General features: G+C 42.1%; 1 protein-coding gene across 20 annotated transcripts in view; it reads left to right on the top strand.

Moving 5' to 3' along the window:
• LRRFIP1 (LRR binding FLII interacting protein 1) overlaps positions 1-18,562 on the top strand; it is a 359,409-nt gene that overhangs the window by 233,329 nt on the left and 107,518 nt on the right. For 17 of the 20 annotated variants that reach the window (XM_029606446.1, XM_029606440.1, XM_029606439.1 and 14 more), the window contains 3 exons: positions 2,258-2,293; positions 6,533-6,658; positions 9,060-9,131. In XM_029606446.1, the coding sequence (XP_029462306.1) occupies positions 2,258-2,293; positions 6,533-6,658; positions 9,060-9,131 (234 nt within the window). The remainder of the gene's footprint in view (positions 1-2,257; positions 2,294-6,532; positions 6,659-9,059; positions 9,132-18,562) is intronic. The other 3 variants (XM_029606447.1, XM_029606430.1, XM_029606445.1) reach the window with 1 other exon arrangement.

Raw genomic sequence — 18,562 nt, 5'->3', positions numbered from 1 at the left:
GGGGTGTGCAGTGCTTGCTGGAAGTTCTTTCAAATACTGGAGGATTGAAGGACTGTAAGAAGTGGTATTTGTAAAGATAGAAGCACCCACTTTTTTTTGCCTGGCATTTTCCTGCTGCTGCTTTGGGTTTGAAACCCATTTAGAATCTGCCTTTATTGGGTTACAGTGCCATGAACTGTCATTCACAGTGATTGGGTGAGGGGGCAGCCTTCCCTTGTTTTAAATCCCTCTCCCAACTCGACCCAGTCACTGTAATGACAAACTAAGGCTCCTTCATAACTTGTAATAATAGGCCCTAAGACCGGTCACTAGGTGTTGTCATTGTGTGATGAATAGGATTTGCTCCCCTGCAAGGACTGTGAATGCTATATCTGCAGTATCCCCAGCCCTGGCTGGCCCAAAGAATGACTTGACTCAAGAATCGAACCTAAGGCATCTTTTTGGCAATCCACAGTTAGCCCTCTAGGCACCTTCTTGATAAAAAAGATTGTACACTGCGGATAAAAACATGTTTCATGATACATGTTCTCTCCTGTAATGTTAGTCACTGACCACAATGTAGCCTGTAAACTTACTTAAAATAATTTTATCACACAGTAGGCATAGCCAATTTAAAGAAAGTTACCAAATGCTCAACCAAAGATATAGTGCTGTAATGTAACAGTGAAGAATCTAAAGATGTTAGAAACTTCATTGTATTAGATAGATTCTCTAATGCTAAAATTCTAAAAATGCTGATTAAAAAAAAAAAAAAATCCCTCATAAAAACAATAAACAAAACAGAACAGTGCAAGAGTTTAAAATAGCAGGAATTGTAGTAAAATAAATACATGGACTGAAGGCATGGAAGACTCCAACAAAATACAATCACTGGAAACTGGGGATCTGTGACGATCACGGAATTACGTACAAGGTTTGAGGTTCAGGCTCCCCTTCGAAGATATAGATTCTTCTCCATTGGCCTTCTCTCTCATGCACTGTTCAGCCACACAGCCAGCTGAGTGGCAGCGTCCTGTCTGACCTTCCCTCCTTCAACGGACAGAGGCTTGTAGGCTACCACTGGGACATTGTCATTTGGGGCACTGGCAAATGGAATCTGGGTTTGAGCCCCATGTGCTTGTATATAAGATGGCCCTGCGCTGGACATTTCCAACAAAATTCAGACAACTAATGCTGAAACTGCCGTGGAATCTAACAACTGGAAGTTTGTTAAAAATTCTGGAGCCCTTGAATGGGAAAAGTTCTTTCAGGTTTCAGCAGTAATGCAGAACCCTATATCCCACAAAATTGGATTTGAAAATATGGTTCAAAACTTAGAAAAACCCAGAGATACAGTACTTAGCCAGCAAATTGTAATGCCTTTTTTATACTTGAATAATGTTATTGGAAAGGTTTTCTAAATGAATGGCTTGGGATTCTTTTTGTTCTAACTTTATCCTGTGCTGGTGGACTGATTTGATTCCTGATTTGTGCTTTGACAGCATCTTGATTTACAAAGTCAGTGGCAAGAAGTACAAGACAACTGTAGAGGTTGTTATACTTGGATATTAGCTTCCTTGCAGCGAGCTTTTTCTTGAATTTGGTACGTTTTGAAAGCTGAGATTGTAAGTAAGGCTACAAGTAATGGCACTTACAACTATGATACTTGTTGCTGATCTCCATGATGTGGCAAAATTAAAAAAAAAATCTTGCACAATTTTGCCACAGTGAAAAGCTAAGTGATTTAATTTGTGCATTAATATGTAGCTTAGTAATTTAGTAATAAATAATGCTTACATATTTATAAATTGTAGTTAAAGAATCCAGAGGACCTATTAGCTACTATAGGGAAAGAGTTTGCACTTTAATCTCATATTTTTTGAATATTTTGGGGTTTTGAAATTTCAGCAGAAATTGTGAGTATTTAATAGTTCACTCCTAGATGGTGGCTTGCAAGCAGATGCTCCATCTTGCAGTAGTATATATTATATCAGAAACTTATTTTACTTAACACATGTCAGTAATTAGAGTTTCACCGACAGGCAAGTACTCATGAGCTTGAAGAGATGTTGCTCAATGAGTGAGAAAACAAAGGAGTCCTGTCCCAGTGCTCCACCTATATTACCTAAGTTTAGAATAACAGATGCATTAACTTTCTTTATAAGGCCTTCTTTTTTAACCCTTATAGCTAAGATGCTCTTGATATATTAATCACTTTCAAGGAAAAATATATATGCTTATTACATCTAAATTTTATGTACTTATGTGTTTCTTTCAGGTTGAAGAAAGATCAGAAAAGGACTTTATTGAAAAGGTAAGACCTAGATTTGAACTGTATTCTCTGTGAAACTATAGTTATTAAAACAAATGAACTGCGTAAACCAGAATGGCTTGTAAATGATTGATCTGTGCAGATCATTAGTAAGGACATGCATGGTTGGCTGTAGCACTACAGTTTTGGCAATGTCTTTCTCATCCCCTATGGTGTTTCTTATAATGTTTTAGGAGAAGCTAAAAAGAAAACCAAAACCCTTACAAAAGTCATTGCTTCCTAACTAACACTGAGTATGATTCCGCTTGTCTGCTTAACCCTCATCTACCAATCCAATCGGTGTATCTTGGCTTTAAGCACCCTGATCTTGCTTGTACTGTGATGTTTAATAGCACCTTCATTTTTGGTTTCCGTTGGCATTGCCCTTTCTTGACAAGCTGCTATGGCCTTATGCCAAGCTGAAGATGCACACTATAAATATAATGTAAAAAGAAAATCGCAAGCAATTTTTTTTTCACTGGATCAAATGAACCAGCAAATTAATTTTTGCTCCCTGGTTCCAATTCTACTTAACTTGTTAAAAATCAGTTTTTATTAAGATAGCAACAGAGAGGTCAATATTCAAAGCCATTTAGATGGATATCTCACAAATCATCTGTTGAAATTGCAAGTTTTTGAATATTGAGCCACTTATTTGGCTACCTTTTGCTGGATAAGTCAATATCTGGCTGAATTTTAGCCGGATAAAAAAGATCCATTCTGAAGGTGTTTCTGGGAGGAATTTACTTATCCAGCTAACTTACTGCAGGATAACTAAACTCCTCTCAGAGCAGGTGCAGAATTATCAAGCCTTGTGTGGTCGGATAACCTGCCACTTAACCATATACAGTTGTGCTCATAAATTTACATTCCCCTGGCAGAATTTGTAAGATGTGTAGCATTTTAAGAAAACATGAGTGATCAGTCAAAACCAGTCTGTTATTTTTAATGTGTCTCAAATTAAATTATTATGCATCACAGAACAGCACAATCATTAAACAAACTAGCAATAAAGGAAATAATAAAATGGTCCTGTTCAAAAGTTTACATATCCTTGAATGTTTGGGCTGATAATATACACTGAAATTAACACACACAAGTTGAGATGGCAATGAACGGTAGGTATCCACACCTGTGCCTTGATTGTAATTAGTGTCTGTGTATAAATAGTCAATGAGTTTCTTAGCTCTTGAGAAATTCTTGTGTATTTCATCCAGGACTGCACTGGCTTTGGTAGTTACTGAAGCCTGGGGAAAGCAGTAGACCTGTGAAAGGATCTGCGAGCAAAAGTAATTCAACTTTATAAATCAGGAAAAGGATATAAAAGGATATCCAAAGACTTGAAAATGATAATCAGTATTGTTCAAACTCTGATCAAGAAGAGGAAAATTACGGGTTCTGTTATATCACATGTTAATGTTTTAAGTATTTATCCTTTTGTCACACCCTGTTTATTGTAAACCGGCATGATGCGACTCCCATCGCGAATGCCGGTATATAAGAAATTCAAATAAATAAATAAATAAAATTCCATGGAAGACCAAGAAAGATTTCAGACACAACAGTTAGGATGCAAAATAAAACCCACAAGCAACTTCTACTGAAATATAGGCTTCTCTGAAATAAAGTGGTGTGGGTGTTTCAGCATGCACAATAAGGGGATACTTGAATAAAAATGGGCTGTATGGTAGAGTTGCCAGAAAAAAGTCATAACACACGCAGTCAGAACGTCGCTCCACCATCTGTCACCGCCTTTTCACATGTATTCCATAAAACACCAGTACTCAGATACTGGGAATTGACAGGCCGCAGCTTTATTAACATATACAACTAGCCCGAGCCATTTACAACATAACCCAGCCGTTATCCACCACCTGCCAGCAAGATAACCAATTGCAGGCCACCTGGCCAAATCCTATTTAGGTAGCATCCCGCCACCTAAAACCAGCCCCTGCCACCGGCCAGCAAGGAGCCAATCCCAGCAGTACCAATCGCCCGATGGGTGTTGCTCCAGCCAGTTGATGCCCCAACTGGCTACCCATTGAGCCACTGTCTAGCACTAAAGAGGCTCGGGTGAACCGCCCCCCACAGCTGCAACAGCAACCCACTTGCTTCTTAACATTCATAACTCTCTTATTCATAACTCTTATTCATAACTCTAACTCTACTACCCTCTGTTCTCTTCTTCGTATATATAAACCATCCAGACACTTAAGATCAATGAACAAAAATCTTTTAGACATACCATCACCTAGACTGGCACGCCTTGATATCACCAGGAAAAGAGCTTTCTCTATATCAGGTTCAACTCTTTGGAACGCTCTACCAGATCCATTAAGATCTATTTCAAACTCAAAACAATTAAAAAAAATCTCTAAAAACACATTTCTTTTCAAATCACATTTAAAGACACACCCTCTAAATAATCAAACAATTACCCATATGGCACATTGCTTCTTTTCATGATGAATCACTATTTATAATTATTGTTTATTTTTTCTCCTCAATTTTTTACTTTATATTATATACTTTTTGTAATTTTTAATATTGTTTTTAATTTATTATTTTATACTTATATTTCTATGTTTTTTTCAATGATATTGTACACCGTTTTGACTAAACTCTGTTTGTAAAGGCGGTATATAAATTTTTTAAATAAAATAAATAAATAAACACAAAAACGTAAGGGCAGGAGGGAGGGTCGCTGCTCGCCAAATCCGAGGAGGGGGGGAACCCCCTCCCCTTAAATACTAACTTGTCTCCCAAGACTCCCTACGGTGCCTGACCAATGGGTCAGCGCTGCGTGGGGAGTTTGAACGCTGCTGTCCCTCCATGCCCTCCCCCCCCTCACCCAGCACCAAGCCGCTGGAGCACGTCAGCCACGCATGTTAGGGTCGGGCTGCCCTTTCATTGTTGCACCAATACTCAAAACAGCCCGCTTACAATATGCCAAACAGCACCTAGAGAAACCTCAAAACTTTTGTAACAAAATAATTTAGAGTGATGAGACCAAAATTGAACTTTATGGTCACAACCATAAATGCTACGAAAGAGAAGCACACCATACCTACTGTGAAGCTTGGAGGTGCATTGCTGCTGTTTGGGGAGAGCTACAGCTGCACAGAGAATTTAGTGAAAACTGATGGCAGGATGAATGCAGCATCTTATCAGAATATGTTGGACAAGAATTTGTTCTCATCAGCCAGGAAAGCTGCACATGGGGGCGCACTTGGACTTTCCAACATGACAGTGATCCAAAACATAAGGCCAAGTCGACCCTTCAACGGCTGCAGCAGAAGAAAGTGATGGTTCTGGAGTGGCCATCCCAGTCTCCTGACCTCATCATCATTGAGCCACTGTGGGGAGAACTCAAACATGCAGTTCATGCTAGACAACAAAAAATATACAGGATGTGGAGGCTTTTGCCAAGAGAAATGTGCAGCTTTACCACATGAGAAAATAAAGGGCCTCATTCCCAACTCTCACAAAAGACTGCAAACTGTCATTGATGCAAAAGGGAGCAATAAGTGTTATTAATAGCTCAGGGTATGCAAACCTTTGAACAGGACCATTTTATCATTTCCCTTATTGCTATGGTTTATTTAATGATTGTGCTGTTTTGTGATGTATAATAGTTTAATTTAAAACACATTAAAAATAACAGACATGTTTTGTCTGATCACTGGTGTTTTCTTAAAATGTTACACATCTTACAAATTCTGCCAGGGGTATGTATACTTATGAGCCTAACTATATCTTCAAAAAATATCTGGTTAAATGACACACGTATAACTTTAAAAAAACAAAACAAAACAAAAAAAAAACTTACTGCGATTCCAACCCCCCCTTACCACAAATATCTAAAATCCCTGCTGGCCAGAGACCCCCTCATATCCCTTTGATTTTAAATAATACTGAAATTGTCATTGGGCAGTGAGGCCCACGGTTTTTTTTTTTTGTTTTTGTTTTTTTTTTTTACTACAAGGCTGATAGCTTTAGTTCTAACTGGCCATATTCAAAAGCTGGCCAATTAGATTTAAAATTATCCAGCTAAATATAGCCGGATAATCTCAGGTGACATTATTCCGCTGAATATCCAGGAAAAGTTATCCGGCTGCCTATAGCTGAATAAGTTGTCCGCTTGCTGGCTTATTGAATATGGACTTCAGGATATTCCTTTTGGCAGTGTAAGTCAGCAGCTTAAACAGTCTTTAAGTAACTTACCTGTTGTTGCTATTTTAGGGTGCTCGCACTGCGACTAGTTTATCAGCAGCAACACTGGCATCTTTGGGTGGAAATTCCTCTCGAAGAGGCAGTGGCGATACCTCTATCTCTGTAGATACAGAGCCATCTATTAGAGAAATCAAGGTAAGAGCTTGTCCATGGTAACTATCAGTGCAGTCTTTTTTCCTTCCAGTAAGAGCCTCGTGGGTCAGCTGAATCTGGCTACTGTTACTTTTAAATTGCAAGAACTACTAACAAAAGTACGTAAAATATATTGCACATGTGGTAACACTCTGAAAAATAGTTGAATTGCCATGCAGCTGTTTTTTCTGAATACAAGAATAATATTCCCATGATTACAAATCAACTACTAATACTTATCAAGGTCCATATTCAGCTGCTTTGCAGCTTGGCAAGTTAGCTGCGCCGCTGAACAGACCTGGATATCTTAAAGTTAGCCGGATAAGTTTATCCGGCTAACTTTAGGACAGTCAGTGGCATGACCAGAGTTGGCCAGATAAGTTATCCGGCTAACTCTGAATATCAGAATTAGTCGGATAACTTATCCCGCTAACTCCATACCTCCCCAGTACCTGAATGTAATTTGCTTTGAAGTACTGAAAAAAGTGTGAAAAGCAGAATATAAACATATAAATAAATAAATACACCCCCGACTTACCTGGCTAAATTCTACCTGGATAGCTAGTTATCCAGCTGTAAGTGGCAGAAAATACAGTTTTGCCATTTAGACTAATAACTTTTGAATGTGGACCTCATCATGTCTATATTATTTTAAGTTGTATACGCTCACCATACAGATACACGAGTCCCTTCTCCTTGGGGCTTGCAGTTTAATCAAGATAAATAGAAGGCCTCAGGAAATGTGTTTATTACAGTAAACATGGTTAAAATCGACAGTATTATGATTGGGAAGAGCCAGGGTTTAATCCTTATTAAGCATTCTCAAAAAGGTTGGATTTTAGGCAAGACTCTAATATGGCCAGAGAGCTGGAGTACGATTTATCGATTCAGGATGGTGCTTCAAGGGATAAGGCACAGCAAGGTAGAAATCATGGAGTCAGGTACAGGTGATGGAGAAGGGCACAGATAAGAGCAGCTTTTATATTCCCTCCCAACTCACCTACTTCCATCAATGCAGCGACAATCCTCAGCCAGCAGCTGTGCTCTAGAGCTCTATCTGGAACCCTGCAATCATCGGCCTTAAATCTGGCCATTTGGTGTTGCCATTGCATAATGACTGGGACTCCTTCCCCCTGGGAGATGTGAATGCTTCCTCTGCAGTGTCCCCAGCCCCCCATATAACCTGGAAAGTAGACGATCTTACCTGGGAATTGTATCCAGGTCTTCTGCCACTGAACCAGCTTGATAACAAATGAAGGTCACAAGGAGTGTTTTAGAGGGAGATAAGAGAGGGTAGGTAATGAGCTGCAGCATAAAGGAGTTGTAGGTAAGTAGGAGAAACTTAAGTTGGAAGCAGATGGGAAGCCAATGTAGTGTAGGGTTATATAGTCATAATTGCATTTAAAGAAGATGAATCAGGCAGCAAAATTTCAGGTAAACGATAGTAGAGCGAGAGAGTTCAGTGGGAGATCTGTGAGGAGCAGGTTGCAGTTGTGCAAGTGGGAGATGTTGAGAAAAAGTTTTAGTGGTGTATTAAAACATGAAGGGCTGGATTTTGGTAATGTTGGGAAGGCAACAATACATTCTAGCAGTATTTTGGATATCTAAAGAGAAGATGGTTAATGCCAGTCAATTATCTAGAACAGTGGTCCCCAACCCTGTCCTGGGAGCCCACCAGCCAGTCTTGTTTTCAGGATATCCACAATGAATATGCAGGAGAGAAAATGTGCATGCACTGCCTCCATAACATGCAAATTTTCTCTCATGCATATTCATTGTGGATATCCTGAAAACCCGAGTGGCTGGTGGGCCCCCAGGACAGGGTTGGGGACCACTGATCTAGAACACTCAAAGTGTAACATTCCTCTCAAATTCCTCATTCTGAAATCTCCTCCCTTCCACCTTCAATAATGCTTGTCATTACCAGTAGGTGTTTCTAGTTTTTTAAGGTTTATGTACATTTTTGGGAAACAAAATTCCATTGAAAGCAGGCCATGGACTGACTTGGACATTTTGAACTGTGGTGTGCTCAGCGTAAGCATGTCAGAACAGTCAGGGTCACATACTCTCTTTTGGTATTCACAGCCCAATTAGAATCTTACTTTGCTCTGTCCTTTTGTTACTGTGCTGCTAAAAAAAAAAAAAAAAAAAAAAAAAAAGTGTCCCCCACTAACCAGAAACCTTTCATTAATGTTGAATATCATTAGTGTTCTAATTGAAAGAGATTGGATGAGAGAGGAATTTAAGATGGACAGGGCAAGTTGGGCTTTTTTAAGAAATTCCTGGGGAAGATATTTCACATAGTGGAATGGTGGAAGACCATTTCTTCTTCTAGTCATTTTTATCTTCTGTGCTTTCTGAGCCATGATGTTTCTCCATTTTCTTCTTGCCATTTCCCCCCCAGGATATCAGTGAGTTAAAGGACCAGATAGAGGATGTAGAAAGCAAATACATGAAGGGATTGAAGGAAATGAAGGTACTGGGTGCCTGTGTGCCCTATTAACAATGCACGCTGTAAAGGGAGAGGCAGGAACCAAGGAACTCATGACTAACCTGCATGTTCTGTTCTGAGGAGTATGACATATTTTGAAAATATTAGAATAACAGTAAAATAGTACCATTGCTCATCAGAGTTTCCAGTGCCACTGTCCCTGGGGATTGCTGGTAAGAAATGATACTTACTTAGTAGTATAAATAGAGAGATTGAAGACACGTGTTTTCCATTTTATCAGTTTCCTGTGTTGTACTCCAAGTGCAAATTTTGACCTGTACAAGGTGACAGAAGGGAACGTGCATTACTGAATTTACAAGACTGTGATTGAAGCATAGCAGGGATGCAAAAATACCCTGGGGAACAAACCTGTGAAAATCCCAAACTTTTCTTTCTAGCTACACTACCTTGTGTGTACAGTGGCTTGTTTTAGTTTGCATAACTCTTTCTGTTTTAGCATATATGATGTTTGTAAAATCCCAAAGTATGTGTGAGTTGGTATCTTTTACTTGTAGTGGTTATTCCATAAACTTACCTTCAGTGTGGATAAATCTACTCCCTGACATTCCTTCTGATTCTGCCCCTTTTGTTTCTGTATGCACCTGGTTCTGCTAAATTGCAACAGACTAAAAAATGTCTCCACTATCAAGTCTACAGGATTAATACTGTTCTAGTACTTAATAACAAAGTAAAATCATTAATTGCTGAAGGTAAGTAGTAGTCATTGGACTAGAATATCAGTGAGTTCTATATTCAGACACAGTCTGGATAGCAAAGTTAGCCGGATAAATGTATCCGGCTAACTTTGGAGGCATAGTCAATAGTGCAGCCACACTATTGAATATAGCCGACTATCTTAATTAATTAGCTGGCTAACTATAGCCAGCTAATTTTAGGATAGCTCCTTGACTCAACCAGACTTAGCTGGCTAATTCAACTCTGCCCAGTTATGCCTCTGGACAGCTCTTAACTTAGCCGGCTAATTTCTAGCTTCCTAACTTATTAGCCAGCTAGAACTTAGGGCTGAATATAGCCGGGAAAGCCATTTAGACGGATAGCTAACTATTATGTTATCCATCTAAATGGCTTTTGAATATGATCCTAAGTATTTTTTAAGAATCATTTTCTATTGTGTATCCTTTTCCTAATTTTTAATGTAACAGTATTACCTACAGAGCTGATCATCATAGTTTTACCCAGGTACTGAGACTACCATGCCACCTAGTGCAACACTTCACGTTGCTTAAAATCACAAGAGTGCTTTATGTTATCAATTATCTAAAGGGTAACTTGGTAATTTTCAAAGTCCTTTGCCCACGGAGATAGCTATTTGCACAAGTAAAATTGCCTGACTAAAAATTGCTTTCAAATATGACCAGTGGCATTCTGTGGGTCTAGTGCCTAGGGGCCAATGCTTGCATTTGTGCCCCCACCCTGGTTCTTATATAGGGGAGGGGACATCTTGCTTTCCCATGTGGCTTCTATCAGGAAGTTATCCTGCATGGGCTGTGAGGAGGAACCATCCTGTTCAATCCCAGTGGGGATCTCGGGGCTCTTTTTGACCTGCATCTCAACAAGCTCCAGCTGGGAACTGTGCAAGGACAGGATGCTTCACTCTTAAAGTGGGCGCTACCACTGCAAATAATCTGTGACATTTTTTGCAAGGTACTGGGCATGCATGTCTCTAGAGAGAAGGGCCTTCTATGCATCTCACATCCACATCCCTATGTAACACCCTCTCCACTCATACAGTCCACCCATTGACTGAGTCTCTGCTGTTTTTCTCACTGGCAGCAGAAATAAGTGCCACTGGCTGAAATAACTTCTGCCAGTATAGCACCAACACAGGCAGAGCCAACTGCCTTATGAAGTGGCCACCTGTAGACTGTTGTCTGCTCTGCTTATTGGGAAGTCTGTCCCTGTCTTTCATCCAGTGTTCGAGTATTCACTGTTTCCACTCATTCCGAGTATCCCCTGCTCTCTACTTCTTTCTCCCTGCTCACCTACTCCCCTCTCAATCTGGAAGACCATACACACTCCTCTCTTTGCCCAGTCCCCAAGTCCATGTTCTCCCAAGTAGAGGACCTCTCTTCCTCCCTGAGTTGTAATCTTGTCTCTGTTCTTGCTCTGGTCTGATGCTTAACTTTTGAGAATGCTAATAGCTGTCTGAGGCTTCTGAAACAGGCAGTTTCTTTGCTGAAACACCCAAGGTGTTGGTTTTTCCTCCAGAGGACTGATTCATATGTAGCTGACATACAGGCTCCATCAACAGAACTGCTCCCTGGTGATTTCTCATTCAGTTGAATTACAAGATAAAGGATCATGACATTTTGTATAATGGGTCCTCTATTTCATTTTAGGATGTTTATTTTAAATATACTGAAAAAAAAGCATTAGATTTCATGATCACAATATTTAGCCTGGTATATGATTATATTTATGTGTCTTTGGACATAGAAGTTGTAATAAAACTATTTTTTCTGAGAACAAGCAGGATTGTAGTCCTCACACAAGAGTGACATCATCCGGTGAAGCCCGGCACGGAACTTTGATCTCAAAGATTCTAGTGCTTTCAGCATGCCCTACTGAGTATGTGCAGCTGTAGTCACCTCCCTGCCCCTGCAGAGCCCCTTAGTCTTTCTTTTTCCATGGAGCCGTGTGGTCACAGTATCAGCTTTGCTCTCTCCCTCACAGCTACTACTGTGATAATTCTGGAGCTGCAGCAGCTGTTGGTTCTAACAGGCCTTTATGTTTTCTTTTTTCCTTTTCTTCCATTTCAGGCCTCTCTGCAGGCCACATAACAGACCTAGTACACTATGCAGCCTAGCAGTTGTTCTCGACTCCTTAATAAATAATGCTGCATCTACAGCTTATTTGAGTTACTCTCTGCTTTATTTTGCCTTAGTTTCCTCGTGTGAATAGCAGTATACAGTTCATATGTGTTCCAAGTAGGTCTCTGGCCTGGGGACTTGCCTGAGTTCCCATGCAGGCAGGAGTTCAAGGAAGTTTCCTCTGACTGCTGTGTATCGTTTGAGGCTTAGTCAGTGAAGGAGTCCAGGATCGGACCATTCTCGTGGGGAGGAAAGTTCATTCTCCGCACTCGCTTGGGAACTAGTCTCCAAGGGCCCAAGTTAATATTCATCATTGGAGCCCTGGATGCTGTAGCCTCCCCTCCTGCATGTCAATTTGCTCTGGCAATGCATCTTCTTGGGAGAGAGGGTGAGCATGAGCCTGGGCATTCAGCTTTGTTGCTGCACCATTGGTGCTGTGCCTGCAATTGGTTGCCCGTGCACATCCATGAAGCTAAAGGGCCATGGACGCCCTTCACGCCATCAAGTGCTGTGGGTATCATCGACATTATGAGCACCCTTGATGCTGTTGCGTGCCGTAGACATATTCAGCACCTTCAAGTGCTGTGGTGATGTGGTTCACTGAAATAAGAATGCTTAAAGCCAACAGCTGTGGAAAAATAAACTTCTTTTATTAAAATGTTACAAAATAATATAAGGTATACCTTGGAGAGAGAGGCAGCATGCTATACAAAGCACCGATATAACAATCTCTTTTTCAAGTGATTTTACTGATAGTAAGACTATTATATAGAATTTCTATATTGGTTTCATTCACCCCTAAACTAGATTGCATAATTCCAAAATTTCTATGATTGGTTTTCTATTATAAACAAATAATCTGAAAGGGCATATGGTAATTTGCTCTCGGCATCCATGCTAATAATCATTGTCTCATATTTAAATGAAATTATCTATGGCTCATAATTAGATGGAATGTAAACTGGCCTTTTTCTGTTCAAAAATGTTCTATAACCTTGTAGTTCAGCAACTTTTATCTTAACTTATAGCGTCTTTTTGTCTAGGAAAACAAGTACAAGGCCGAGGCTATAATATTGTTAGTGCTTACGAAATTGCTTCTGATCAAAAACATAGGGAAACAAGAATTATGACTTCATGTATGTCATGTCAGAAAATGTTTCACTGCTTCACCACTTTCGTGTCTGTGATGGTGGCTGTAAGCACCACAGCAGTGGATGTCCTCAATGCTGTCAAGCACCATAGTCACTGTGGTATGCCATGGATACTATTAAGCACCATGTCCACTACAGTGTGCCATGGATGCCATCAAGTGAGTGCCATAAAGCTACATGAATGGAGTTGAGTACAGTTCACGCTGTGGGTGCTGTCTATGCCATATAGTGCCAAGGGTACCATTGAGTGCTGTGGGCATCATCGTCTACAGGGCTGCAGTCGATGCTGTAAGGCGCCATGGATACTCTCAACACTGTCAAATGCCATGGACTCCATTGAGCATCGTTGATGCCGTGGGCATCATCAACATCGTCAAGTGCCATCTAGCACCGTGAGCCATTGGGCCATCGGGGCACCATTGTCATTGTCAAATACTGTGAACACTGCTGCCTCCATGGAAGATAGTGGACACAATTTACACCAATGGGAGTCATATAGACCAGGAGTGCTCAAACTAGTCCTATGGGCCCTCCCAGCCAGTCTGGTTTTCAGGATATCATTAATGAATATGCATAAGAAATATTTACATACACAGGAGGTAGTGAATGCAAATCTCATGCATATTTGAGAATTGACCTTCATAGGTTCTCTCTCGGCACCTTATTTTCCACTCCGGGAAGGAGATGCTTTCACTCCCTATTCTCCAAGTGGACTTTGCCTTTGCATGGTGGCTGCTTTCTGTTCTTTATTGAATCTGAGAGCCTGTTGGACAGGAGCACTCAATCCACCATTACGCTACTGTGCAGTAAAGATGCCTTGTGGAAGGTAGGGAGCTCTCCTAGACTTGGGGGAGGGGCCCCGGGGGGCCCCCTGCAATATATGGATTCAGTTTCTTGGAAACCTCTCTTGCCTGCATTAGGGGAGGATTTCTAGAACATAAGATATGCCATACTGGGTCAGACCAAGGGTCTATCAAGCCTAGCATCCTGTCTCCAGCAGTGGCCAATCCAGGTCACAAGTACCTGGCAAATATCCATAGGGAAATACCTTTTCTGATGCCTGCTGGGCACAAAATCCATGTTCACTTTGACTGCTCTTGCCCTTCAGTATTGCGTCTGAGTGATACTCTTCCTCTGAGAAGAGGGTTCTATCCCCTCTGCAACCAGAAGGGCATGTGTACCTTCAAGCAACTCACCATATTCATGGCTGAACATATCAGTGGATGGAGGATCTCATAAAAGAGACCCCACACCCTTGTTGCAGTCATGTAAGGGTTGTCATTTCCTCGTTTTGAGCTAACTCTATCAGTGGGGAGCGTTCATACACTGGCAAAGTGATCCTGGTCCATGCAGGTGTTCTTTTCGCTTCAAGTGTCTCAAAGTTATTAGGTGGAAAAATGAGTTATCTTGGGTAATAGGGATTTGAATACCTATCCTTAGTTGGTGAGCAGTCTGTTCTGCTAGACAGACTGAACCTGATCTGGTACCCTCAGGGTTCTCAGATCAGTGAAGCAGTCTGGTTTCTACAGGAGCTGGCTCTTACAGCATTCCTGTTTTCATGATGTTAGCAGAGAAGTTTCTGGACTTCTTCCTCAGAATGTTCTCACTCTTGTCTCTCAGTATACCTTGCTCCTGGCTACTGAGAGGAGATATGCCATTCGGGCTGAGTCAGCCTCTGTGGCAACTCCCTGATTGGATCCGCAGAGGGTTATTATAGTTTGGGTGTTGCCCAACATTGATTTCTATAGCCTAGAGGCTATTTCTGTATAAACGTGCAGCCCCGGAGTCTGTCTCCTTAAATTCTTCACTTCTTCTGACTTCCCATAGGCATGTCAAGGGAGAAGCCATAGTAAGATTTGGTGTATCATAGCATATAACTTCAGGACAGGAACACCATCCTTTCCCTGTTAATGGCTTTTTGTGCTTTCACTGGCCAAAGTGCTTCCCTTTCGCCTGGACTTCCTGCCAGGTGAATGGATCTGCCTATCATGGTAGTGTCAAGCTTGGGTGAGCTTCAGTCGCAGCTCCCCGTCTGTACTCATGGTCTTGGCATGGTGCTTCCATTAGAGGGGCAGCCATTTCTTGCCTTGACAGGCTTCTTTCCACCATCTGACCTGGGAGGTCAGATCTTTTCTTGTAGTTGTTTAGCAGGTGGGGTCTGCCACAGACCCGAATGACTTTTGCAGCTTCTTCCAAGCCATTGCTTGGATATTATGCCCATTGTTCCTGTTGGCCAAACATTGGGCATAACTATGCCAATGCAATCTATTCTTCTTCTTCTTCAGTTACTAGTGAACTGTAGTTTTCATTCTAGAGGATTCTCTAGCCCCAATTTGTCTTGTGACACCAAGGAAAATCTATTTAGTCTTTGTTCAAGAGTTCTTTGCCTTGGTTGATGATTTGTGCCCTTTCCTGCACAGGAGGACCTAGGTTTACTAGTGCTTGTCAGAGTTAGCAGTACAAAATCTCTGACTGTATTACCTTTTGTGCAGCAAAGTGGGCTGCTTACCATGATTTCCATTGCACCCCAGTCTTAGGTGCCTATGCTGCTCATTGGGGTTTTTGTCTGTCTGTCCTATGGGTTTCTTTGACGTCTAGAACCCAACTCTTTTCCCTCCTAGAGCCCATTATGGGTCAGTTGCCTCACAAACAATAAGGGGAAAGGTAGTGCCTTCTGCACTATGGGGTTTCCCCACTTTTTTCTTGTTTGAATTCACTCACATGTGAGGACTGCCTTCCTGCTTGCCCTCAGAGAAAGCAGAGTTTCTTACCTTTAACAGGTGTTCCCTGAGGACTTCAGGATGTCAGTCCTCAGAATTCTCTCCCCCCTCCCCTGGGAGTTGGTTTCTCGATGTATTAGCAATATTATGGACTGAGGGGCTTTGCCTAGGGTGACAGGGAGGTGAATACAGCTGCACATGCTCAGTAGAGCATCTGAAAGCTCTAGAACAGGGGTTGCCAACTCCAGTCCTCAAGAGCCACAAACAGGTCAGGTTTTCAGGCTATCCAGAATGAATATTCATGAGGTAGATTTGCAGTTATTGCCGCCATTGTATGCAAATCTATCTCCTACATATTCATTGTGGATATACTGAAAACCTGGCCTATTTGTGTGTCTCAAGGACTGGAGTTGGCCACCCCTGGTCTAGAATCTTTAAGATCAAAGTTCCGTGACAAGCTCCATTGGATGGTGTCACCCTTGTGTGAGGACTGACATCCTGCTGAAGTCAGAAGTTACAGGTAAGCAACTCTGCTTTACTCCTGGTTCAGTGGCTATTTGACACCTTATATGATACCACTTTTTGCCTATGGTTTGGTAACATTTGATGTGCTGCTCCCCCACTTTTGTGTATAATTGCATTAGTTTGGATGAATTTAGGTTTTTTTGCTCTTGTATATTGATATATAGTGTTTCACTATAATAAATGTTTATCATGAAATCCCCTTTCATACAGCCTATCTTGTGAGTGATCCACCCGCTGGACTATTTTAGCTGAAGACTGAAGAGTTCAATTAAATGATATTTTTATCAGCCATTAAACCATTGATGATAAAACAAACTTAAAAATATTGATAGCTTAATCCTTCCTTTTTTTGCTGTCCTCCTTGTTCTCTGCAGGTATAAAAATACATTTGCCCTTCACACCTCAAGCTTCCTGCTTCTAGCAGCATTATAAAACATTACAGCATGTCATTCCTGTTGCAGTGCTGTAACTGATAGATCTGTACCCTGGCATAAGCTATACAGAGGTGCCTATAATAAAAACCGTGCTGAGCCTATCATTTGTTTTTACTCATGTTTTAGCATGGTATTTTTGGCACTAACATTGCCCAGGTATGTAAAAAGGGCTTTAGCGCCAAAAAAACCCACGCTAAAAAAACCCATGGTAGGCATAGCATGTCTGATGCAAATTGCAGGAAAATAGCCTTATTAGCTATTACCCTGCAATACAAGGAGGCATGCTAGTGGAGAAGCTGCCTAGCACATCTCCTATTATTGTGGGAAATTTAATACCTGGTCAGAAGCAGGCGTTAAACTTCCCATGGATCGGCCCAGCAAGTCCTCCCTACCTATTATGCTGAACCACTCCTGCCCCTCCTCACAAATATGAACCCTAGCCAGGCAGTCTGGGTCTAGGTCCAGGGGTCCTTCCAGCCAGGGCCGGTGCAAGGGGATTAGGCACCCTAGGCAACTTCTGCCTTGCGCCACCCCAACTCCAGGGCGGGGACCACATACCGCTGCTCCCCCACCTCCTGTGCCGCCCACCCAAATTTAAATAAAATAACCCCCCCCCCCACAAGACTCACGAAAAGCCCTGGTGGTCCAGCAGAGGGCCCGGGAGCGATCTGCCCCTCCCGGGCCATCAGCTGCCACTAACCAAAATGGCGCCTGTGGCATTTAGCCCTTATCATGTGACGGGGACTACCAGTGCTATTGGCCAGCCCTTATCATATGGTAGGGGGAATGGATGACCGGCACCATAAAAAATGGCATGGGCCGTCCATTGCCCCTACCATGTGACACGGGTTAGCCAATGGCACTTGGAGGCCCTGTCACATGTTAGGTGCTAAAGGCCACTGGCGCCATTTTAGTTAGTGGTAGCCGACAGCCCGGGAGCAACAGATCGTTCCCTGGCCCCCCGCTGGACTACTAGGGCTTTTCATGAGTCTTGGGGGTCAGGAGGGTGGCATGATGGGTGGCAGGCAGGGTGAAGTGGAGACTGGGTAGAATTTTGAAGTGGCACTTTTTGCCCCTTCAAAATTCTGCCGCCTGAAGCGGCAGTCTCACCCTGCCTCATTGGCTTGTGAGTGGCAGCGGCAGCGCCTCTATGGTCGGCGCTTAGCTCGCCTAGTGCTTCCACTGGCCCTGCTCCCAGCATCCTCCTCTCGCTCTCTCACCTTTTCAAAATGAAGTTGGTCCAGCAGGTCCAAGTCTGCATTGGTTCTCTTCCCAGCTGCTCTACCGCTTCCCTTAAAAAATTAAAAATGGGCATGTACAACTCCCCAGGTCCCCAAATTCTCCCTTCCCCACTGGGAATCCCTGCCAGAGAAGACCTTACTTCCTCCAGCAGGGCTGTTCCCTCACTGACAATTGAATGGTCCTTTCATTGACACATGTCGATGAAAGGACCAATCCCTTTCAGAATTCTGAAAGGACAGCCTTCTGAAAGGGGATTGGTCCTTTCACAGACATGTGACAGAGGAGGGGCCAATTGGTAGACATTGAAGGAATGAATAAATTACTATTGTGATTTGGAGGACTGGAGAGTTCTGCATGGCCCACTTTTAATTTTTTAAGAGGTGTGGGAGGGCAGCTGGGAAGAGGATTAACCCAGACCTGCTGGGCTGACTTCACTTTAAGAAGGCGAACAAGTGAGAGAGAAAGCGACTAGGACCTCGATACAGGCGGTATAAAATAATGTACATAAATCAG

The sequence above is a fragment of the Rhinatrema bivittatum genome, chromosome 6 (genome assembly GCF_901001135.1).
Source record: "Rhinatrema bivittatum chromosome 6, aRhiBiv1.1, whole genome shotgun sequence".
Classification (NCBI taxonomy): Eukaryota; Metazoa; Chordata; class Amphibia; order Gymnophiona; family Rhinatrematidae; genus Rhinatrema; species Rhinatrema bivittatum.
The sequence above is the reverse complement of the archived record's forward strand: the minus strand, read 5'-3'. Positions and strand labels throughout refer to the sequence as shown.